General features: G+C 44.8%; 2 protein-coding genes across 3 annotated transcripts in view; both read right to left on the reverse strand.

The window, feature by feature from the left end:
* Positions 1-21: 21 nt before the first annotated feature.
* KLHL11 (kelch like family member 11) lies at positions 22-11,305 on the reverse strand (the record flags this gene model as incomplete). Its single annotated transcript, XM_081110675.1, has 2 exons — positions 22-5,510; positions 10,761-11,305. 2 exons carry the CDS (start codon positions 11,303-11,305, stop codon positions 3,929-3,931), a joined length of 2,127 nt encoding a protein of 708 aa, XP_080966801.1. The 3' UTR covers positions 22-3,928.
* Positions 11,306-12,679: 1,374 nt separating this feature from the next.
* Positions 12,680-24,367, reverse strand: part of ACLY (ATP citrate lyase) — a 38,959-nt gene continuing 27,271 nt past the window's right edge. For both annotated transcript variants that reach the window (XM_081109255.1, XM_081109254.1), the window contains 10 exons: positions 24,159-24,269; positions 20,967-21,094; positions 20,308-20,401; positions 17,569-17,723; positions 16,315-16,465; positions 15,978-16,121; positions 15,063-15,176; positions 14,604-14,686; positions 14,023-14,099; positions 12,680-13,646 (listed from right to left, as the gene is read on the reverse strand). In XM_081109255.1, coding sequence (XP_080965381.1) covers positions 13,552-13,646; positions 14,023-14,099; positions 14,604-14,686; positions 15,063-15,176; positions 15,978-16,121; positions 16,315-16,465; positions 17,569-17,723; positions 20,308-20,401; positions 20,967-21,094; positions 24,159-24,269 — 1,152 coding nt within the window. In that variant the 3' untranslated portion in view covers positions 12,680-13,551. The remainder of the gene's footprint in view (positions 13,647-14,022; positions 14,100-14,603; positions 14,687-15,062; positions 15,177-15,977; positions 16,122-16,314; positions 16,466-17,568; positions 17,724-20,307; positions 20,402-20,966; positions 21,095-24,158; positions 24,270-24,367) is intronic.

Here is a 24,367-nt window from a genome sequence, read left to right on the forward strand (position 1 = left end):
AACTACACAATGCAAACCAGCTCTAATGAAATACGTTTATTTAAAGCTTATGTCGAGACCATTAGTAGCTTTAACACAGGACAAGATAGCTTCAGGAACATAAAACAAGCTATTATACAATGTAATGTCTCAAAGTGTCTTACGTTCCGCATCTCCTCTGACGTAAGGAGACAGTCAAAATTACGCGTTCAGTTGTGTAGGGGCTTGGATACTACTGGCCCCCAAAACTCACTGTGCATCGCTTGAACTAAGTACTGATGTCACAAATAACTCAATGAGCCCTAAGCACAGGGACCCTAAGGTCTTCAAACACCCAGCCAGCACCCCTTCCCATGAGTGCGTACGGCAGCAGGAGGAGTGAGTAGTGCTCTACTGTATGTGCTTCACGGCTGCAGAATGGTCGTCTAGAGCAGACACATGCCCCACAAAGGTAAGCAACAAATAGCAGTTATTTGGCTATCTAAATTCTTTGAAGCAAAATGACTACTATATTATGTTGTTATTGTATTACATCACTCAACTATGAGTTCTTTTTGTTTCCAATGACCAGAACATTAACAAAAACAAAAAGGGACTACTCTCAAGAGATTAACAAACTGGAGTGATGAAATGTGCCAAAATGTTTGACAGTTAAAAAGGAGACTGAATTGTTTCTCAAGTATTCTACAGTTAAAGAGCAACCTATAGGCACCCTAGTTTTCTAGTGTAGGCAGATGAACATGCTTCACAATTCTCTATGTTTTCAAAAGACATGAAATGTGACCAATACACCCTTTTTATTTAAGCTTAATTTGAAGAAAGTACACAAAAAAATCCCTTTGGTTATGCTTGATTAGGCCAAGTAACTAAAATACACAATTTAGCTTACCTGTCTACCAATATATAGTATTCATATTAGAATTATGAAGCAGAGAATATTTAAATACACCACATGCTACACTAGTCAAGAAACATGAAGAAAAAACATGTGCATTGGAAACTGCTTATCAGCAGCGTGAAGAATTTAAAATACAAAGCACACAAATCTTCCATAAACACTGTATTTCCAGTTCCAAGAGCCTGTTCTATATTTAAAAAGTTAGTATTTAAAATTTTTTGGTCCCAGAAATACTACACAAAACCAGCTGATCAAAACAAAACTGATGTCAATGAATGTTTAGATTTTTTTAGCACAATATTTTTGAATTGGCACAGCAAAAGCCAAGATACCAAGATACATAAGACTAATCATGCAAATAACTGCAAGTGAGATACTTAAACACTAAACTCATGACTGACATTCTTAATATATGCCACTGATTTTTTTTTTAAACCATGGTAGGGTAGGTATAGTTAAGATATCCATTCTGAGATAGAAGTAGATTCACTCCAAGTTATGTATAGTTGTTACTTTTTGTATAATCAATTCCTCTTTTACTTCCACAAAATACCAAAAGCAACAAAACAAGATTTGCTTAAATACACATTAATTGCCTTTTTAAAGCTGTATTTTTATCTGTTTAAATTACCAAACACAATCTTTAAGTTTTCATCAAAAAGGACATTTCCCCCCGCAAAAGGCATTTTAGGTTCTTTGTACTCAGAACCTTTCCAAAAACGCTGGGAAGTTATTTCCAGTTTGGAATTTCAGAATGTCAACCTGGAACAGATTTAAGCAAATCTGGTTTCTTTCCTGATTAACAAGTTAGTTAGGCTATTTCAGAAACACAAGTTATTGATGTAAAATCACACATGTGAATTCAAATACGAAAATTAGCAATTCAGTCGTCAGGAAAACCTGCACACATCATCATGCAAGCAAGGACTTACCCCTTCTTTCCACCCGTGGCCTAGGCTGCCTGCTAAGTTAAAAAACAACAATTTCAATCAAGTTTTCAAAACCAGATTATACCTAGATCTTTGAGTTATATAGGGTCTGCCATATCATGTGAAAAAGAGACACCTTCCAAATAAATTGATGACTCTCAGAAAAGTCTGAGACAAAAACCCCACAAAACCTGCTGGCCCCCAATCCTGCATCACACCCTTCTAGAGAGAAGCTGGCATCACAGCCAGGAAAAGGAAGGATAGCACAGTCTATCAGAGAAATGAGAACTTCGTGCATTGAGCTTTTCTGCCTTACTTGCATAGATCTCTCACGGCTAAGTATCAGCATTTCTGAGAATCCAATGGCTTTTATTAAACTAACCACAAATACATAGAAACCGAGAAAACGGCTGGGGTGGGATACTATATCCTCACAGAGAAACATGACTTGCAGTTCCGATCCCCACCCCTGTCTAAATGAAATGGTTTGCAAGCAGATTTCCAACACATTTACTGAAAAACCATCGTAGGTAGTGATATCAATTTAGAAATTTCAGGAAAATTCTTAGTAGAGTCCAAGGGCTAAACATTAGTAATCTTGCAGCTGAAAGCTAAAATTTCAGGTTGTACTTTTTTTAGTGTTTGATACAACTAATAAGCAGGTTAACTATAATGCAGTAGGGAAAAAAATCAATGCACTTAGAATTCTACTTCTAGGACAGTGTTTGGGAATGCCTATGATAGTAGAAAACAATAAAAATATACTGGACCCACATTGCAAACAGTAAGAGTAGGAGTGACTGAGTGCTAAAATAGTCAAACCAAGTGCTAAATTGTATAAAGCTTTTGAATGTGTTAAGAGAATCAGAAGAATGAATAAAAATAAATTAAAAATAACTACAGTGGTAAATTTTGAAGAGCCAGAATTATGCCCTTAAATTTGGTATTCTAGGCTCAGGCAAAGTTCCAATTAAAGTTCATGGCAATTGGGGAGCATGTGAGGTCCTGCTCCAAGCATATGTGGTCAGTTTGGCTCAAATAAAGTCTTCTTAAAAAAAAAGTCCAGGGCAACTGGATATGACATTATAACAATGGAGGCTGAGAAATAAGGCTTGTTTTTAGCAACATTTCTCTAAATTGTTATTCCCTTTTCATTTCAAAAAAACATTTTAGAAAGGAATGAAGATCCTATGAAATATGCATTAGAGCAAAATTTAAAATTGAAGGCATTGAGTGTCGATTGTCATAAGCATTATTTACACTCATGAACTTATCCTCATATAAGCCTGCAATTCCTGAAAAAAGTATTTAAAATTTTTTAATGCCTTTGATTTCTCAGACTACACCAATACTTCTCAGAGAAACAAATTTCACATATATAATATCCTCTGTATTCAATCAATCAGCTAAAGATCAATACTTGTGCCAACTACTATCATTTCAGAGTGACAGCTTAAAGTCAATAACAGTTGGCTAAAGAAATGAAAAATATTCCAAAAAATGCATGAGCCAATTACAAATTTCTCATCAGTCCTCTCTTCTAGAAGAAAACATCATTTCTAGATAAACAAAATGTCAAAGCAAAAATTCTAAAATCATCTTGCTAAAATATTGTGCTTTTTCCTTCAAATTTCAGTCCTACTATTGCACATACCTCTGCAAATGAGGGCTCAATGCATAAATTCTGATCTTGTCAAAACCAACCATTCAGGAAAAAAGTGAAAAGGAATATCAAGGTAAATGTGCAAATAAAACTGGTTCTTAAAGCATGTTCAAAACCTAAGTCCTAAGACAAAGGAGTTATACCTTCTTAGCAGAAAACCAGCCAAGTAACTACGCCTGGTTTTCCCATTTGTCTTTAATAAGATCTTACTTAGCTAGCACATACACACAAACTAAAGACAGAGACCAAAGGCAGAAACAGACTGCAAGCTAACAAAAATTACCACGTATTGAATTGAGTTTCCCAGTCTTCCGTTTTTAACTATATTTCCTTTATAGGGGGCAATCATCAATTCAGGTAGAAAATAAGTTATTGACACACTTTTTCAAGTAACAGTCTGGTATCTTCAGCTTCACAAAACAGGTGTGTAACTGTTTTAAGCTTCACGTATTAGAGAACCTAGCATTCGATCTGAGAGCTTGGCACTCGCCGCATGTTTAAGGCGTGCCGATGTATTTCTTGCATCTGTCGGATCCGGTCCTTCTGCCACATTAAGTTCTGAGGCATAGGGTATCTCTGTGTGCCATGCAAGTACCGGTATGGGATTCTCACGTGGCAAGCAGTGGCTCTACAGCGAGGCTGCGGCATGGGAGGAAGCAGCATCCACCTCTTCCGCTCAGCGCAGTATCGGTAGGCTTCTTTCCGATACTGCTTGTCAATATCATCACTGTTTTTCCAGCCTCCAATAATGAAAACGTCATCTTTGTAATAGCAAATGGCTGCTCCTTCAATGCTTAGGACTTCTGGAGGCAAGCTTTCAAGGATCTCATCGGAAACTTGGCTGGCGATTTTTCTGACCGCCTCTTCATTTTCCAAAGAATAACTCTTGGGACAACATGATGCCGTCTGATAAAAGTTGGAATTGACCACAGACATTTGGAAAAAGCAGTAATTGTCAATAAGTGGCAAAGATTTCACATCTTGCCACTGTCGAGTCTCTGTATCGTAGCAGGTGATTACGGCCTTTAATCCATCTTCAGTGTCCCGATCCACAGGAGTGCGGGCAGCGATATACACAAACCGGTCTTCAACGGCTAGTGCTTTGACATCTCGAAGAATCTTTGGTGCTGATTCCAAGTTGTGCCACTTATCAATCTCAGGATTATAAACAGTAACATCTTTAAAGCCAGGACTAAAGTTGCCATGTCCTCCAATGCTATAGAGCTTCCCTTTGACTTGCGTTAGCCCAAAAGAATGCTTCCTTGTCATCAGACTACAAACATGTTCCCATATATTAAAATTTGGGTTATATCTTTCCACAGTTTTAGCAAAACCTGGTTCCATTGATCCAGCAACATACACGTGGGATTCCGTTACTGCGACTGCATGGCCATCCAGGTGATTATGAATGTGGGGCAGGTTTACCCATCTGTCCTCATCAACAAAATATCCCACACATTCACTTAAATAGTCCCCTCCTTCCGACACGCCTCCAATAACCATGATCACGTCCATGTTTTGTCCATAGCGAGGCAATAATGAGACATGAGAAGCAGGATGCTGGAATGTACCAGACTGTATATTCTCAGCTCTCAGAGCATGCCTCTCCACTGCATCAGCCACTAACTTGACACAAACTTCATTATTGGCCACCAGCCTCTCTGGTTTGACATGCCGAGTAAGATAGGTAGGTTTCATCTGTGACAATCTGAGCAATTTAAAAAGTTCTTCAAAGTATCTCTCCCTCTCTTCAGCATTTCTCTGAACCCACTTCAAAACTGTTTCAAAAAGAACCTCTTCGGAATCAACCGTAATTTCCAAGTCTGACAGCCAGTCTCGAATAAGATGGAAAGGTAATGTATAAAATTCCTCATCCTGAATTACTTTGTGGAAATTTCTCCGTATCATATCGGCAGCTTTCAGAGCAAGTTGGCTCAGGGTATACATGTGAGCTAAGCTATGAATGGCCACACAATTGGAGAGATGAAGTTTTTTCTTGAGAAATTCTCCACAAAATTCTTTTAAGCGAATTAATAGGAACCTAAAATCAAGAAAAAGAAGGATTAATTTTCAAATGTGCATGTGGCTGCATTTTGAGAGCATCTGAATTATACAAATTGAAATGGTAAGCTTCAACTTACTTAATGCACAATATCTGAAAAAAAGCAAATCCTCCCAAATTAAAATGGATTATGCTGAAAAGTATGCTTAAAAGCTATTAACAGTCCTATACTTTATTTTCACTTTTTTTGTTGTTGTTAAGCCTCACCTGAGAATATTTTTCCATTGATTTTTAGAGAGAGTGGAGAGACAGAGAGAGAGAGAGAGAGAGAGAGAGAGAGAGAAACATTGATGTGAGAGAAGCACAATGAGTGGTTGCCTCCTGCATGTGCCCCAGCCAGGGCTGGAAGTGGAGCCTGCAACCTAGGTATGTGTTCTTGACTGGACTCAAACTTGGGACCCTTCAGTCCGCAGGCTGACACTCTATCCACTGAGCCAAACCGCCTAGGACAGGGTTGGGCAAACTTTTTGACTCGAGGACCACAATGGGTTCTTAAACTGGACCAGAGGGCCGGAACAAAAGCATGGATGGAGTGTTTGTGTGAACTAATATAAATTCAAAGTAAACATCATTACATAAAAGGGTAGGGTCTTTTTTTTTTTTTTTTTAGTTTTATTCATTTCAAACGGGCCAGATCCGGCCCACGGGCCGTAGTTTGCCCACGGCTGGGCTAGGACTATTTTCACTCTAATTTGCCCTTGCAAAGGCAAATCTCAATTTAAACTTGTCTATGCCATCCTACCCCAATCCCTTGCCAGTTCCCAGCCTCTCTTCAAATGAGGCAGGGTCTCAGTGAAGAGACTTTCCTAAGCACTGACTGCACGGTATAGGACCTGTGGATCCCAGGAGGCTGTTTACTCAAGCATCAGAAGTGGAGTTTCAGAGGTTTAAACCTCCTCTTCACCAGACCATTCTCCCAGGTCAACAAATGAAGCATGTACAGGACAGTCAGGTTAAAAAAAGAAGAGCACTGGCAGGTGTGCTCAGTGGTTAGAGTGTTGGCCTGCACACTGAAGGGTCTTGGGCTGGATTCCCAGTCAAGGGCACATGACTGGGCTGCAGGATCGATCCCTGGCCCCAGTCAGGGCATGTGCGGGAGGCAACCAATCAATGAATCTGTTTCACATCCCTGTTTCTTTCTCTACTCCCCCCACCCCGTCCCCTCACCCCCCTTTCCAATGGAAAAAATATCCTTGGGTAAGGATTAACAAAATAAAAAAGAAAAGAAAAATGGTTTGGAATGTAGCTGGCTAGAAATTGCCTACCTACCTAAATTTGTTTAAATTAAAAAAACAAAAACAAAAAGCACACACACAAAACCACATTTCAGACAAATTCATAAACCTGGCAGCATTCAGCCCCAAGGGTAGCCAGTTTGAGACCACAGCGTTAGAAAGATTAAGTCCCCAGAACTGAGAACCTCAACGATATATGGATGACTACATCAGTCCAGACCTATTTAATTCAGTAACCATTTATTATTATGGTTATTACAACTATTGTGAAACCTGAGAGGGAGAGAGGGCTCTTGGGAGCTAACTGGGCTCAAATTTTTAAAAAACAGAGCCTAGCAGCCATGTCTACATACCGCACCAAAGTACTTGCCTCAGAACCCAGCTATGTTTCTGCCATCTGAGCTAGCCCTTATAATAGAGGTGTTCCTGAAATTCAATTTCAACCAAAAGGACTGAAGCTTTCCCATCCAACTGGAAGCTGTGCAGCTCCAACCAACCTGAGTGGCTCTATTCTGACCAATCAGGACAGTGCATTTTGGACCAATCAAACTGTGAGGACTTGGAGTCCTCATTTGCATGATGACAATCAGGCACTAGCGGCAAGGAATTCTATCCAAATAAGCCAGCTCCCCTCTGGCTCTGACAGTGCACGTTCCTTTCCCACCAAAAACTGGGTAACCCTGGCTGAGCTGAACCACCAAAGATGTCTCAAAGGAGCAGAGTGGAGCAGCCCAGTGCAGGCCACAGCGGACTGGCATAGAACGCAGCAGCCCAGTGCAGCACAAAGCAGACCATGGAGAAGCAGAGCAGAGGAGAGCAGAGCATCTAGGGGGAGAGGGGCCTGGCCCCAGGGCTGCTTCACAGCCCTGCTGTCTCACAACTGAGCTGTTCTACAGCCCGTGCTGTTTTCACAGCTGTGCTATATCACAATTGAGCTGTTTTGCACTGAATAAAGTTTCCTTCTTCACCACACCCCAAATCAGGGGTTCCTGTTGCCGTTGAATTGGTGCCAATGACAATCGGACAACACTGTCGAACAATGATATAAAGATGAGTAGCTCCCTTCACCCTCTTCAGTGAACATACATCTTAGACATAAAACAAAGACAAGATGTAGTAGTAAGAGTTCCAATGGCTCTCAAACATGTCTGGGTGCCTAGATTCCCAGGCTCACCACCCTACCCAGCTCCTATTTTTGGCAGGCACTCCAGGTAATTCTCACACATATTCCCTTGGACGGTGTTTAGAACACTGCTCTATGAAAACAACAGCTAGCATATACTAGGCATTTGCCATGTGATGGGCATTGCAAGCTGCACTTCCTGTTATTTATGTTATAAGTGCCCTACAAGTTAGGCAGGATCAACAGAGTATATGGGGGGTGGGAGTGGGGGGTTAGGAGAATGATCCTCTCTCAGAGCTGGTAAGATTAGATGTGATGGTTGCAGGATACTCAGAAGAGTGCCTAACACAAGGCAGTCACTCAGCGGCTGACAGATGGAGAAGTTAGTGCTTTAAGTAAACTGCCTGGGGTGTTCTCTCCTCCTCCTTATCCCCAACTCCCCAATAAAGCTGGGACAAATCTGAAGAACACAAGCTCACCTGACAAAAGCAAACACAGCATGAGTGAGTGCAATCACCCTTCCCCCATCTCAGATCTATAACTGCCCCACCCTGTTCCACTCCATTCTCTATTGGATGACCTCCGCCTCACACTTTAAGAATAAAGAGAAGCCATCAGGCAGAAACTTCATCCTCCCACCACCCACACTGCCTACAGCTGTCCTCTATACTATGCTCTCCCAGTCCAACTTTTCCATTAAAAAAAAAAAAATCTTTTTTTAAAATTGATTTCAGAGAGGAAGGGAGAGGGAGAGAGATAGAAACATCAATGATGAGAGAATCATTGATCAGCTGCCTCCTGCACAGTCCACTGAGCCCACAACCCGGGCATGTGCCCTGACTGGGAAATGGAACCTTGAACTCCTGGTTCATAGGGCGATGCTCAACCAGCCAGGCCAACTTTTCCATTTTTAATATGAATTCTATCCGCTTCTTGGTTTCAAAGACTTTGCTCCTGCAATTATTCCCCTGTCCTGTAACATTAATCTCTCCCATTCTACTCTGTTATTGCCAAATTCAATGATCACTTGCGGTTGACAGAGCTGACATGATTGGCACCCTTCTTTCTAGTCTTCTCTGCTGGTTCCTCTTTAAGATTCTGAAGAATCCCAGGACGCAGTCCTGCCCCTTCACTTTTCTATCTACACTCTCTTCCTAAGTAATTTCATCCAGTCTTATAGCTTCAATTATCATCTGTATGCTTATTTCCTCTCAATCTCTAGCTCCCAATGCTCTGATACCCACCTGCCTACTCAGACTTCTCCTGGACCCAAACCAAACTCCTGATCTTCCTCCCAACCTTGCTTTCCTGCAGTCTTCCACGTTAATAAATAACAACTCCATCTTTCCAATTGCTCGAGTCCAGAAGCTAGCACTCTCTCTCTCACACCTCACATCAAATCCATGAGCAAATTCATCTCCTCTATCTTCAAAATATACCTAGAATTGAAGCACTTACTACCTTTACTTCTCCCTCCTCAATCCAAGTCTCTACCACCATGGCAACAACCTCTGCTTCTGCCCTTGCTGCCCCCTCCTTTTCTAACACAGCATTCTTCAAATCAGAATGCGTCATTCCTCGGCCTCAAACCTTCACATCTCATTCAGAGTAAGAGTCCAGGTCCTTCCACGGGCCAACAAGGCCCTACGGGACCTGGATCCATTCCCATCACCACCCAGAGGCCTTTCCTGCTCCTCTCATTCGGCATCTCTCTGATCCAGCCACAATGGCCTCCTGCTATTCTTTACCATCCAGATAAGCTACTTCAGGGCCTTTACACCAACACGGATTCATCTCACCTCCTTCAGTTCTTTGCAAAATGTCTTGTGAAGGATTCTTTATTCGATTTAAAAAAAATAGCTTCTCTCCATCAGCCCTTTCTGTATGTCCCCACCACGTTTTATTTTCCATCGTAACTATAACCATCACCCAACACGCTATCTATTTCACGTATCTGCTGTCCATCTACCAATGTGAGTGCAATGACGAAGGGACTTTTGTCCGTTTTGTTCACCGCTGAATTCCCAGCACCTTTAGAACCCAGTGTCTGAACGGGTGCATAATACTAGGCACTCGATAGGTAGTTGTTAAAATAATGTATCTGTAACATAATGCTGCCCCAACAGGCTCCTCCCAGCTCTATAAATGGCTTTCGTTCACCTGCCCCCTAACCAGTCTCCGAGCATCCATTCCTGCCCTCTACAATCCCCTTTCCACCGCTGCAGAATCATCTTTTAAAATACTTAAATCGGATCATTTATTTACCCAGCTTCCCATCACCCAGTAACATGCAAACTCCTTATTCCAGCATTTCACACACCCGTCTCCCCTTCACCCACCATATCCAGCCCCACTGGGTTTTTCTTTTTCAGTTCTTCTCTGAGCCAAACTGGATCTTGCCTGAGGGCCTCTGCGCCATCCGCCAGGAAGCCCCCATCTTTGCTGTTTAAGGGTCGGTTTAAATGTCATCTCCCGAGAAAGGTCTTTCCTCTACCCCATCACAATCCTTCCACCCCCCACCCCCCACCCCTTTTCCCTTTCATCCCTTTTTAATGTCAACACGGCACTTACAACAAGCGGGCTTTCCTTCTGATCGCCTTTGTTCCTCCACCGGGGATCTGAACTCCCTAAGGCAAGTGGCCCTGGCCGGACGGGCCGGCTGCATCCTCAGTGGCCAGCGCCGAGGCTGCCCGCACCGCCCCGCACCGCAGGCCCTCGGCAGGTACCAAACAGGGCATTTCCTCTGGGCTCACTGGCGCTCAGCCGCAGGCACTGCCCCCCCGCACCCCCTCCCCCCCCGCCCGCCAGCGGCGCCGTCGCCGGGGGCGGCCCTCGGAGGCCAGCATCTCCCCTCCCGCCGCCCCCGCCTACCTGTCGGCCAGCTCCAGCACCTCGTGCACGCTGCCCGTGCTGACACGGATGCGCCCGGTGTACATGTATTCGATAACGGCTTCCACCGTGTCGGGCTCCGGCCCGGGCTCGGAGCTCCACTTGCGCATCTCCACCCGGCCGGAGCGGGACTCGGAGAACTGGCCCGAGAGCAGGGGCGTGAAGTACTCGGTGGCGGCGGCCAGCACCGAGCGGTGCGCCCGGAACTCGCGGCCGCCGGCCCCGCCGAAGCACAGGGTAATGTCGCAGAAGAGGCCCTGGCGCCGCTGCTCGTTCTGCCTCCACGACAGCTCGGAGCAGTGGGAGCTGCACTCGAAATCCTCGGCCTCCGGGCCCGGATCGCCCCCGCCCGCCTCCATGGCGGACAAACAGGGCCCGGACCCGAACTCTACGGTGCCGCTGCCCCTGACTTCGGCGGCCAGCCCGGCCGAGCCGGCGGCGGCCGTTTCCATGCTCTCCATCTCCAGCACCTGCAGCGATGCTGCTGCGGCTGCTGCGGCCGCCGCCGCCACTGCCGCAGCCGCCATCTTGACGCCGCAGCGCCGGGCCGCCGCAGTCTCCGAACGGGCCGGCCGTTCTGGTGCGACACAGAGGGATTCTGGGAATAAATAGTGGGCGCAGACTGCGCCGCGGGCCGCGGGGTCTGCGCACGCGCCGCGCGCCGCCCACGCCGGCCACCTCGGGGCGGCTCCGCGGGACGGCGCTCGGGTCGGGCGGCCGCTGCCCGCGCGGCGGTGGGAATGGCTGGTGTCCTTTCCCTTCCTGAGCAGCGAGTTCTTCCTCGTGGGCATTTTGCAAAACAAAAGCCACACGAGACCATCACCCATTGTTAGTGTCTTGGGCGGCCATACAGGATTTAAAAAAAAAAATCCTCACTGGGGGATATTCTTACTGATTTTAGAGGGAGGGAGGGAGGGAGGGAGGGAGGGACAGAGAAATTGAGAAAAAACATCGATGTGAGAGAACACCGATTGGTTGCCTCCCCAAGGCACCTCCCACCCGGGATGGACCCTGCAACCTCTAGGTGCGCGCCCTGACCCTGAACCAACCCTCTGTACCTTTTGGTATGCGGGAAGATGTACCAACCGAGCCACACCGGCCAGGGCAGGATTTTTATGTAAAGATTTAAAATGGCTTGGGAGTAAATTAAAAAAACAACAAACTTGAGGCCGAGCTCCAACTTACGGGTGAGTTGGGCATGCAACTCATGATTGAGGGCGAGCACGTTATTACCTGGGAACCCATTCTCTTCTAGCATACGTTGAAGACTGCCGTGAGGATGAAGCGAGAGGCTTGTGTTCTGCATGCTTGGCCGGCATAGCTATCCTGTTCCCTATACAGTTGTTAAAAAGATGGCCAAAAGCCACTTTGGGGTTTTAAGCAAAGGAGTGTTTCAAATTCGATGTTTTAAAAAATATTACTGGTGGCTGCATGGAGAATGCACTGTTGAGGGGTGAAAAGTAGAACTAGGGGCACAAGTTAGCACACTAGATATGGATCCATCAGAGATGCTAAAGGTCAACTGAATGGTAACTACTGCGGTGATTATTTTGCAGTGCATACAAATACAAAACATTATGTTGTATGCCTGAAGCTAAATTATTTTTAAAAAAGATAAATTGACAGCACTTGTCAACCAGATAGAGAAGGAAAGGATGGCTCCCACGTTGTTGGCTTGTGTATCTGGATGGGTAGAGCTTTGGTTCTCATTCACTAAGAGGGAGGTGCAAATATGAGGGGGGTGTTTCATTTTTGGAAGTAGTGTTTTGATTGATTCCTTTTTAAAAACAAAAAGAGGTAGATTAACATTTTTAAAAATACATGTAGTAAAATTACTAGAAAGTCCAGTTCAAAGGAATACAGATGAAATGGTATGGATGACATGAGACAGCAGGAAGGCATTCATTGTTACTATACAGTTTATTCAAACCAAACTATGATAATACAGAGAAGAGACTGAGGTGGCAGCTGCCCAGAATCTTGTGGATTACAGATGCAAACTGGCTGGAGAGGAGTCCTTGGACCCACACTTCAGTAACAGACAGACAAGTCAGTTGCATAAATATAGAGAACATAAGACACAGACATTTCACAGCTTTTTGCTTTGCGTTTCCATTTTAAACATATGTATGTTACAGCTTTACATTTTAACGTACTCCTCCACATATTCTGTAACAATGGCTAAGGATGCAATGGTCTCAACATGACATAAGCAGACTTTGGTCTGCAATATGGAACGTTTCAGTGAGATACCAAACAAACCCTTAACACAGAACACACAAAAAGACTCTAAAAAGATCAGATTAATACAATGTTTTTTTATGTTATATAAGCAGGAAAAGGGGGACATGGAAACACAAGACATTAGGGGTGCCTTAAATGTATAGTATCTTGAGGTCTTCAAAGTTTCATTCCCTTCCTTCAAGGGGAAAATTTTTTTTTAACTAATGGAAAAAAGAAAGCATCAGAAAGCCCGACAATGAGGAAAAACACTATCTTGACAGTGCTTAGATGCTTTTATGTAATAATTACAGCAGGTAGCAGAGCAAATGTCACAAATATTGGCTTTTTATTTCTATGCTTAAAAAAAATATTAAGCGTCTTTGTATGGACTGAACAGTGTTAGCCTGGGGGTGTTGGTCTTCCGTGCCTGTACACCAGTGGGTTTACAGCCCAGGCCCATCCTAGAGCAAGCTCCAGTGCCAGCTGTCCGCACACTATTTCCCAAGGGAGGAGTTGTCTTCACTTCACTGCAACAGGATTCCTGGCTCAGTTACATACTCATGTGTTCCGGAAGAACATATGAAATATCATCCCACGGGTGACGATATAGCCCCTGCTTCAGCCTCTTCTGATCAAGGTAGTGTCCTAAAATGGAGCAAATGCATTTTTTTTTTTTTTGAGTTGGTGAATTTGTTAACAGTTTGGTGAAGGAGAAAGGATAAGAAAGGGAAATGCATCTAATACAAAAGGCAGATACAAAGAAATGGGGAAGTAAATCGAGACCCATTCCATAGGTAGATATCAGGCTTGGTTTACAATCAAAGTAACTTCCAAGACAAGGGAACAAAGGTAAAGATAAGGGGGAAATGAAGGTAAGAAAGGACGGATTAGGAACAATGATTAAGTCAATGTGACATCTCTTTTTAGAGACTCACCACATGGGTTAAGCAGTGTAGCTGGACCACAGGGGAAATAACCAATCCCACCTAAAACCCTCTTAAAACAGTAACCACTCGCTCACCAATGAAGCCCATGCTCCTTCCCAGAACAAAGATGCCATTGAGGGCTCCAATGTCAATGTATTCATCAGCTTCTTCCCTGCAACACAATCAACATGTAGTATTTTTGTTTTGTCTTTAATCCTCACATGAGGATATGTTTCCACCCATTGTAGAGAGAGAGGAAGGGAGAGAGGGAAACAGAAACACTGATGTGAGACAGAAGCATCAACTGGCTGCTTGCTGTATTCACTGCGAAGAGGGATCGAACCCGCAATCTTTCAGTGTACAGGACAACACTCTAACCCACTGGGCAACATCGGCCAGGGCTCAACATGTAGTTTTAAAATGGCTCACATGACGGCCCTCCTCCCAGACAGTACAACCTCTGCTCAGGAGTGAGAAGCTAGTTCTCTTTGATTTCAAAGTGGAAAAGAGGGATGCTCTGGGTGGTGGGAGTAGAGGCAATTTTTGTTCTTTTTTACACCACTACTACACATTTTCTAAGTTCTCTGTAATGAACATGCATTATTTTCAGAGTTGGGAGGGAACAACAACAAAAATCAATAAACACGGTGAAGAAGGAAAGGGCTGCGAAGCTCACCGAGTGAAGGACCCACAGTTTCTAAGCATGTCTACAAATGCAACTCCGATGAAGCCATCTACATTCAGGATAAGATTTGGTTTCTGGGAAGGCAAAATATTCAAAGCATTTGTCATTATTTCTCATATTTCCCTTGTAATTTTCTACTATTACTACTACTACACTACGTATTCCGATCACCATTAAAAAAAACTCCTCCCAAAGCATCCCAGTTGGTTAGACGAGACTGTCACCGAGTTCGATCCCCATTGTCTAGCAAAGGATCTGACACTAGTTGACACTTAGTATATGTCTGTTGAACTTATTAGTAGTTATGCAACAGAAATAAAATTTTTCAGAAAACCAGGTTTAATTTTAGCTACACAATCAAAAGATTACTTGGCTGTCTCATTTCTGCCAAGAAATTCACCCAAGAAATTCTGCCAAGTAATTCAAGAATTAGGGCATTTGCTTTTTTACCTTCGAGGTGGTAATCTTTTCCACTTCCAGCGCATAGTCGAGCAGGGGGGTGGCAGGGAAGTGCTGCTTGACGTAATCTTTCAGGATCTGCACTCGCATGTCTGGGTTGTTTATCTAGAAAGTGATTTAAAGTTACAGAGGAACTCATTCTAACACTTCTACTAAGGAGTATGTTTGTGCTCATGTCACAAGTAGGCACACTACATTTCATATCCAGGTATGCAGGAGGCAACCGATCAATGATTCTCTCTCATCATTGTTTTGATCCCTCTCACCCTCTTGCTTCCTCTCTGAAATCAATAAAAAATATATTTTAAAAATAAATAAATAAAATATTTATTCCCTGGCCTCTACCCATCAGGCTTGCCCTGATATTCTTGCTTTTCCTGTCCCAGTGAGTCAGACTTAACCATGTGACTTTCATTGGCCAAGGAAATTCTAGTGACAGTGAGCTGTACCAAGCAGAAGCTTTAAGAACTTCTGCCATGACTTTTCCCAGATAGGGACTGCTTCTTCAGTGTAGAGGACAGAGAACAGAGCAGCAGGCAACCCGCAGTGAGGGTGGGGTGAATCCCACAGAGGGTGTAGAGTGAATAAGAAACGCTTGCTGTTGCAAGCCACTGTGATTCTGGGAGTTGTGTTACTGCAGCATGCATAGCCTCAGGTGCTGATATGTCCCCTTACCCTGACCTGTCCTTTCTCTTATAAGGTTCATAGGATGAGTTTCCAGCTCATCATATTTTCACACCACAACTAAACACGATAAACATTGTTTAAAGGCAACCTGTATTACAACGTTCTCACCTGTCAACACGTCCAAAGCTTTGCATGTTGGAGTCAAGAGCCTGCGTGTTCTCAACTAAATTGATGCTCTCTTGTCCCCTTTCATCCAGTCCCTTAAGGAGAACAACTTACCGACTTCACTCGGTGACCGATGCCCATGATCAGTTTTCCTTCCTTCTTCATCTTGTTCACAAACTCCATGGGGATAATGCCACTGTCAAAGGCTTTGCTGAACATCTTGGCTGCTGCATCCAGGGCACCCCCAAACCGGTCACCCTGTAGGAGAAGCCAGCCCCTGTTGCCCTGAGCTGTGATTCTCCTTCAACTTTGCAGACCATTTGGCATGCCCTGAACACCCCCTGCGCAGGCTTTCACCTTCCAGGGCTGCTTCTAGGACCCTGCTATAGCCAAGCAGCGCGGTGCCAAGCCCAGAGTCCCTGCTGTGCACTCCCGGGAAGACAATACTCACAATGGTGAGCAGCCCCGAGGTGAGGCTGGAGACCAGGTCCTTCCCAGCTCGAGCACAGATGATGGTGTTATGAGCCCCAGACACCGCTGGGCCATGGTCAGCTGTCACCATCAGGCACATCTCAATGAACTGGCAGGAGTACTTGGGCAACCTAGAGTGGGTGAGTAAAGGGATGGGGGAAGAAAAGAACGGTGGTGAGCTGCTGAACAAGAGATACATTGACAAGGCCATGCTCCTACTTCCTCCCACCTCCCTAAACAAGTCACTCAAACTCAAGAAGGGCAGCAACCTGCCAATCTAGGTCTGATACTATCATACCAACTCCAGGGCAAAACCTCCAGATTCTTGAGAGGCTCTGGACTCTGCTGAGAACAAATACTGGTTTTGAATAGTTAGCAACCAGGGTGTGAAATCTCTTCTTTAGTCAGTTTTCAGCATGAGTTGCTATGACAGGATTTGACCTGTATTTGTGGCTACCCTCTATGGACCAGACAGAGAAGAGGTGAGGTCCCCGTCCCTTTCACAACGCAGGAGCCCTAGACCTCCAGTGTTCATCCTACCAACTGTGATTAAGAATGCAGCCTGGAGACATGGGGACGCAAGAGCAGAGTGAAACCTGCTCTGGTAACTCAGGTGTTACAGCCGTGAACATTTCCCAGGAAGGGCCCAAAGCAGGACAAGATCCACCTCTCTGCAGGTGAGGGCATGACACAAGCCTAGACTTCAACCTGGCCTTCTGCCCAGGCCCACACCACGCCAGGGCTCTGTGAATCATGGACTCCCTGGCCCCCTTGCCCAGCTGTCAGTCCCAGGGGAGGTCTAAGCTTGGGAGTTGCAGAGAAAACCATTTTTTCCTCACATTCAGGCTAATGATACAAGGTACTTTACGCGTGTTCAGCAGCTCTACCAGCCCTGTACTCCTTTGCCACCAGACCCACCCAGGGCTCCCCTGCTAACCCTCACCTCTCTCTCAAGAGGCCTGCATTACTCTGTCCCGTGTCTTCATATGTTCCCAAGGGAAAGGGGCTGATCCAAGATTCCTGATTAAGTCATGGTTTAGACTGGCCCTTCTGTTCTTGGAAGACGTAGGAGTCAGTATTTTTTTCATTTAGCCTTATCATTGATTTGTGGCCATAAAGATGGCCTGACTGGCCCTGGACTATTCCTCAAGGCTGCCCACCCCCATTCCCGTCAGGGGAAAATCATTAACTCCAGTTTGAAGGGCCCTACCAACTTCTGCCTTCCATGCCTCACCTTCTCTGGAACCAAAGCAGGCCGAGGACCCCGCCGATGCCCATCTCTTCCTTGAAGACCTCGGTGATGGGCATGCCTGCGTAGATGAGCTCCTGTCCCCGTTCATCGCAGATACTGGTCATGAATGAGGCAGGTTTCCGGATCAAGCCCAGCTCCTGAGCAGAGATGGGGCAGAAGCAAGCAGCACTGTGGTAACCACAGAAATTTTTCCTGGACTGCACCACTGGCTGTGCTCTCAGAACCAGTGTCCCAGGAATATGTTAAAATTCTGGTGGCCATGTATTCGATAACAGCTTCCACCCGGTCGGGTTTGTGCCTGGGCTTGGGGCTCCACTTGCACAGCTCCACCCAGCCTGACAGACAAGCTCTTCCCAAGAAATGCAAGAGCTCTTTTACTGAATCGAAGTGTAGAAAACGTCCGGTGGGTGTGGCTCAGTGGTTGAGCATCGAACCCAGGAAGTCAGGGTTCGATTCCTAGTCGGGGCACATGCCCATGTTGAAGACCTGATCCCCAGTAGGGGGCATGCAGGAGGCAGCTGATCAATGGTTCTCTGTCATCATTGATGTTTCTCTCTCTCTCCCTTCCTCTCTGAAACCAATAATATATATATGTAAAAAGAAAAGAAGACAGGAGTGCCACACTATGGCACCTGCTTAGCCTCAGCTCTATTCTTTTCTTTACTGAGCATTTGTGGGGCCAGGCATTGCCCTAAGCCGTTGACATCCATGGGCTCACTCTAACCTCACAAAAGAAAGTCATTCATGTTTAACAGAGGAAATGAACGTTAGAGTGGCTCAATAACAGTCGCCTGGCTAAGAAATGGAAGAATGGCCTGGCTGGTGTGGCTCAGTGGTTGAGCTATGACCCAGGAACCAAGAGGTCACTGGTTTGATTCCCTGTCAGGGCACACGTCTGGGTTGCTGTTCGATCCCCAGTTGGGGACATGTAATGTAGGAGGCAGCTGATCAATGACGTTTCTCTATCACTGATGTTTCTATCTTTCTATCTCTCCCCTTCCTCTCCCTCTAAAAGTCAATAACATATATTTTTTTAAAGTTACAATCTTTAAAAAAAAGAGAAAAAGAAAAAAAAGAAATGGAAGAATGAATCCAAAGGGAAAAAATTTAAACACTTCACATACAGCTGCCAACCCCAGCCAAAATGTAATGAGGCACATGGCTGTGGGTACGGGGCATCCCCTCAAGATGCCTTTTACCCAGGGGCGGGGACCGAGCTCCTGAATTTCCCAGTTCCCGACTTGGGCACCCAGGGCTATCAAGTCAACATTGTCCAGGCCCATTTCTTCAGTTACCCCCATGAATTTTAATTAAAAAATGCTTTTAATTTACATTCTAATTACATGAGTATCTTCTTTTTAAAAATTTAGAACAAAAAAAAAATAAAAATAAAAAAATAAAAAAAATAAAAATTTAAAACAGAACAGATCAAGTTATGTCGCCTTTGACCTCGCCCCATCTCGGCTTTCTGACTTAGCGTTTGTCAGTTTAGTGGACATCTTTCTGGGCCTTTCTTTCTCCACTTTTATTTACATGCACGCATAAACACATGGAGACTATGCAACACCGTTTTGTGTGCAGAGTTTTTATAATCACATTAGATACACTGTCCTGTAATGTGTTTGCTCAATGAACTTGAGCTTCAGCACACATAGATCCACTTTGCTCCCTTACCTGCAGTATAGTAGCCCATCATATGACCATACCACCATTTAGCAATGCCTTCACTGATTACTATCAACTAGAAAAATATCCTTGAACAGATTTCTTTGTATATGTAAACATTTCTCTGAAGTAGTTATCTAGACATGGAATCGCTGGGCCATAAGGTATGAGCACTTTTAAATTTGATTTATATGACCCAACTGCCTATCAGAAAGATTGTGTCAATTTCCATTCCTACCAACAATGAATGAATGCACCAGTTTCCTCACACCCATACAAACACAACGTATTACCAAAGAATTTTTATCTTTGCTGGGCTGATAGGGAAAAACTAGTACCACGGTTTGGTTTGGTTTTAATCCTCACCTTAGAATATTCTTTTAGTGATTTTAGAGAGAGAAGAAGGGAGAGAGAGAAACATCAATGTGAGAAACATCGATCAGGTGCCTCCTGTAAGTGCCACGATTGAGGATCAAACCTGAAACCTTGTGGTGTACGGGACAAAGCTCCAACTGAGCCACTCGGTCAAGGTAGTATCCCAGTTTTTACTTTGGTTCCTTATATAATGAGTGAGTTGAGTACTTCTTATTGTTGAAAGGCCCTTTACTACCCTTTTTTTCTAACTGGGTCTTTTAAATATTGATTTCTAAATATCAAGAAGACTAGTTTTTCATCCACGTCCCTTACTTCAGCCTGAGACCTCTTAGGAAGCACAAGCAACTCTAGGGGACACTGTCTGCCCAACCCCGTTTCCAGGCCAGGCAACCCAGCTGTGGAGATACCCACTGCCCTCCACCCTCTGCGGCCCTGCACTGTTTTACCCACAAGCTCCAGCACACAGGGAGGAGGTGGAATCCAGGAGTCTAACTGGTTTCTCCTGAGCCCTTGGAGAAGCCGCCCCTACGGGTGTGGTTTAGAGCCCAGAGTAGTGATCACGTGGTTGCTCTACTAGGTCAGGCCTGCCTTCCAAGGATTCAAGGCAAATCACGCCAAAGCCCACACCTCAGCCCCTAAATCTCCCTGGCACACACAGTGAGGGACACACATGGCACCTACCCTGGCCCAGGAGTAGTCCATCGGCACCGTCGGGGGAGGTACCTCCTGCGCAGGGACAATGACCCCTTTGGCCACAAGATCGTCATACACAGACCTAGGAGGCAGGGAAAGGGCGGGAGAAAAGACACCCACGTGGATTTTCTTCTGGGCTTTTCTAAGCCATCCCAAGAATGCTCCTCCATCTAACCCAAACTCTTTATTTCCCTTCTCTGTCCCCCCTTCCTGTCTGCGACTTGGTCTTACCAGTTAGATTCCCAAGTGAAAACAGGCTCTAGCCAAGACTCCCCTATCACCTCTGAATGGGGCATTACAAAAGTTGAATCTGGAAGCCAGGTGAGGTCAAAGGATGAATGGGAAGAGACAACAGTATATCAATAACTCTTTATCCATCAATTAGAGGTGACACTTTCTAAATGTTTCTATGTTCATCTCTCATTTATGGCCAGTCAAGTAGGAAGGTTAAGAAAGTGAACATGTTTTGTTTAATACCAGTGTGAATGGCCTGTAACTGCTGCTTCTACAAACAGAATAAAATAAAAGCCAACGAAAAAAAGGGTTTTGGACTATCCACACAGCTGCTGAGACAGACCAGGCATATCAGACACCTCCATGTTAGAGAGGCTGCTGACCCAGGAGGCTCCTAGCACAGGTTCACTTACTGGATGAGGTCTCCAAGTTCGTCGAAGCTCCGGGGCACAAACACTCCTGCCTCCTTCAAAGCCTGGTTCTTGGCCACTGCAGTTTCAGAAGCCTGGTTGGCACAAGCGCCAGCGTGGCCAAATTGTACCTAGAAGGCAAAGGAGAGTGGTGTGACTGGCTCGTTAATCCCCGAGAGAGAACAAAGGCTCCTGGGAAATGACAGCACTTATTACAGGCCGGACCCACCGAACACTCTTCAGAAATCACTTCCTTCAACCCCAAGCAGGTATGATGGAGGACTTATTTTATGGATGAGGACACTGAAACATCAACACATTTGGGAAATAACACTCAAGATCACACAGCTGGTAGGTAATGGAGCTAGGATACAAAGTCTGGCAGCCCAACTCCCCAGACCAGGGGTCCTCAAACTACAGCGCGCGGGCCACATGCAAATACAAATATTGTATTTGTTCCCGTTTTGTTTTTTTACTTCAAAATAAGTTATGTGCAGTGTGCATAGGAATTTGTTCATAGTTTTTTTTTAAACTATAGTCCGGCCCTCCAACAGTCTTAGGGACAGTGAACTGGCCCCCTGTTTAAAAAGTTTGAGGACCCCTGCCCCAGACCCTTCACCTGGCTTCCCCTGGGGCAGAGGTCGGGGGGGTGGGGTGGGGAATGGAAGATAGGGATTAGTTCTGAGCAACAGGTGAGGAGTGTTACAAATTGGCAACCTGAGGTTGAAGTGAGCTCATAGACATGATATGATTATCCCACACACACTTTTTGTAAAATAGGTACCAATGTTAAAAAAAAAAAAAAAAGGTTTCATGTCAAAATACAAATTCCCAACTTTTTTGAAAGTCAGATTTTGTGCCGTAGGCTTATATTCCCACATAGCAACAATTACCTGAAGCCAATGAGCAATGGCTGCCTTCCACCTAAGGATGTATCGAGGTAAAATATAAATCCAATGAAATATAGGAGTTGACTGACTGTGGGAAGTGAGCGAAAAGGAAGAGAAAACCAATGTCTTTGATGAAGCGATGGGGGAAATGAATTAACCCAGTGAAAACTCTGGTACAAAACCCTGACTTAGGAACAGAGTTGGGGGGTGACTGTAATCACACCTAACCTGTTTAAAAAACACTTATTATATATCCCAGCACTTCTCTAAAAGCTTTACTCATTGATCTTTCAGTAGCTATGACTATTCCCTATATAAAAAAAAAAGGAAATGGAAGCACCGAGAGGTAAAACAACTTGCCCAAGGTCACACAGGCAGTATGTGGTAGCATTTGAACCCAGCAATTTGACCTCTGACTGTGCTTAATCCCTAAATATAATAAAAAGTGCCTTACGTGTTGAAAAGGTTAGCAGCTGCTGCTCCAATTAGCAACACATGCCTTAAAACACGGGTTCCCAATACCTTCTTTGTAGGACTTAATTTGCATGAGTGAATGGAGTGGGAAGGAGAAAATAGTCTTCACTCAAATACAATTAGAAAATGCTGGTTGGGTTCAAGGAAGTTAAACAAGTTTCTTTAACTCAGAGATTTCTTAACACTAAAACAAAAATGTTAAAAGGGAGATACGTTATATTGCCATGTTCATAGTTTATAAAAGCTCTATGACGTGCACTGACCACCAGGGGGCAGACGCTCCAAATGGTAGGTTAGCTTGCTGCTGGAGTCCAGTCAATCGGGACTGAGCAAGATGGGCCAGACACGCCCTGGAGCCCTCCCACAGCCTCTCCCCCAACGCCAGCCCCACCCGTGCACAAACTCGTGTACCAGGCCTCTAGTTTTACATGAAGTTTTAAAAAATCATTAAAAACCAAAACCAAAACCAAAACACCTCCTGAGGACCTGCCCAACCTATGGGGTGATAAGTGCCCAGCCAGAAACAGAAGAGCAAGGTGCTTGCCCTCTGGAGGTGTCCTCAGCAGAGTGGGGTGGAGTAATGCAAGCTGGTTACGAGAAATAATGGAGGAGAAGGAAGGGGTTATTTTGGCTGTTGGGGTGTGGAGGAGAAAGTGGTCACAACGAAAGAAAGTCAGAAACTGCTTCAAGGGATAAATGAAGAAGAATGGAAAGGAATAGTTGCTAAGACCTATACATGCCAGACCTTCACAATTATTTTCTTATTTAAGCCATGCAACAATCCCATACCATTTCCATTTTACAGCTCAGCAAACTAGGGTACAGAGAGGCAAAATGACTTTCCCATGCCATAACATCTATCGAGATCTGATTCTAAAGCCTTTGGAAGTAGAGCTCATCCCTGAAAGATCCCATCACCCAACCAATCCCATTTTATCTCCTTAAATCACACACACACACACACACACAGTTAATAAAATGGATATTATCAATATTTACTGCACTCTGCCATTTTTGATTTAACTAATCTTAAACTTTTTCTCCATCAACATATCAAAATCCACCTCATTCTTCTCCAGCCTGCCCAGCTTTCCATTATATGATTGTGCCTGATGACCCAGTGCCCTCCTGGCCAGTATTTAAGTTGTTTCCATTTTCTGCTATGACAAGGTTACAATGAATCCTTGTGCATATACTTTGAAATATTTTTGCATGCAAATCCATAAGGGAAAGTTGTAGAAATGGAACTGGTGGTTCAAATGAAAAGTGCATTTTACAAGTGAACAGATATGGCCACTTTGAGGTGGGCAGGAATCTGAAGAGGAAAGGCAAGCATTCTAGGGAGAAAAAATTAGTGTGATGCAGGCTTACTGGTAGGAAGAACTGAGGGTTTAAGCACAGGGATTATCACTATTGCAGGAAGCCTCGAAGGCCAGGTTTTATGCTATATACACAACACAGGACAAGGCCTCACACTCAGAACCTGCTGTTAGATGCTGAACTTACTATATGCCGCCAGGCATGTTCACATACATTACATCATGCACACGTGCCAAACAAGCCTTTCCTTCTGTGACCTCTCTCCACACAGATCTTCTCGTGGTCTTCCCTGCACCAGGAATGTGTCCCGTCTCCCCATCCTCCCTTCTGCTCAGCTGACTTCTCAATGAAGCCTTCTCACCTCCTCCAGACACAGGCTGCTCCCACTCCAAATAATGACTGAGGTGGACTGAAAGAGCTAACTGCCCCTAAGATGACCAGAGAGTCCACCTCAAATGCCTCATCTTCGGCTTCCTGACTCCCCACCAGGAGTGGTCTGTACCGGCCATACCTCAGAGGAGAACATGGTGGCACAGGTCCCGATGCACCAGCAGACCACGGGCTTGGTGAGGCGGCCCTCCTTGATGGCCCGGCAGATCTTATACTCCTCAGTGCCCCCTATCTGCCAAGGAACAGGGAACAAGAAAAAGCCTGTGAGTTGGAGGCACCCATTCTGAGCTGCAGCAGGAAAATCAGTCCCAAATCAGGCAGAGGCCAGAG

This window comes from Myotis nattereri (genome assembly GCF_964212035.1).
Source record: "Myotis nattereri genome assembly, chromosome: 16".
Classification (NCBI taxonomy): domain Eukaryota; kingdom Metazoa; phylum Chordata; class Mammalia; order Chiroptera; family Vespertilionidae; genus Myotis; species Myotis nattereri.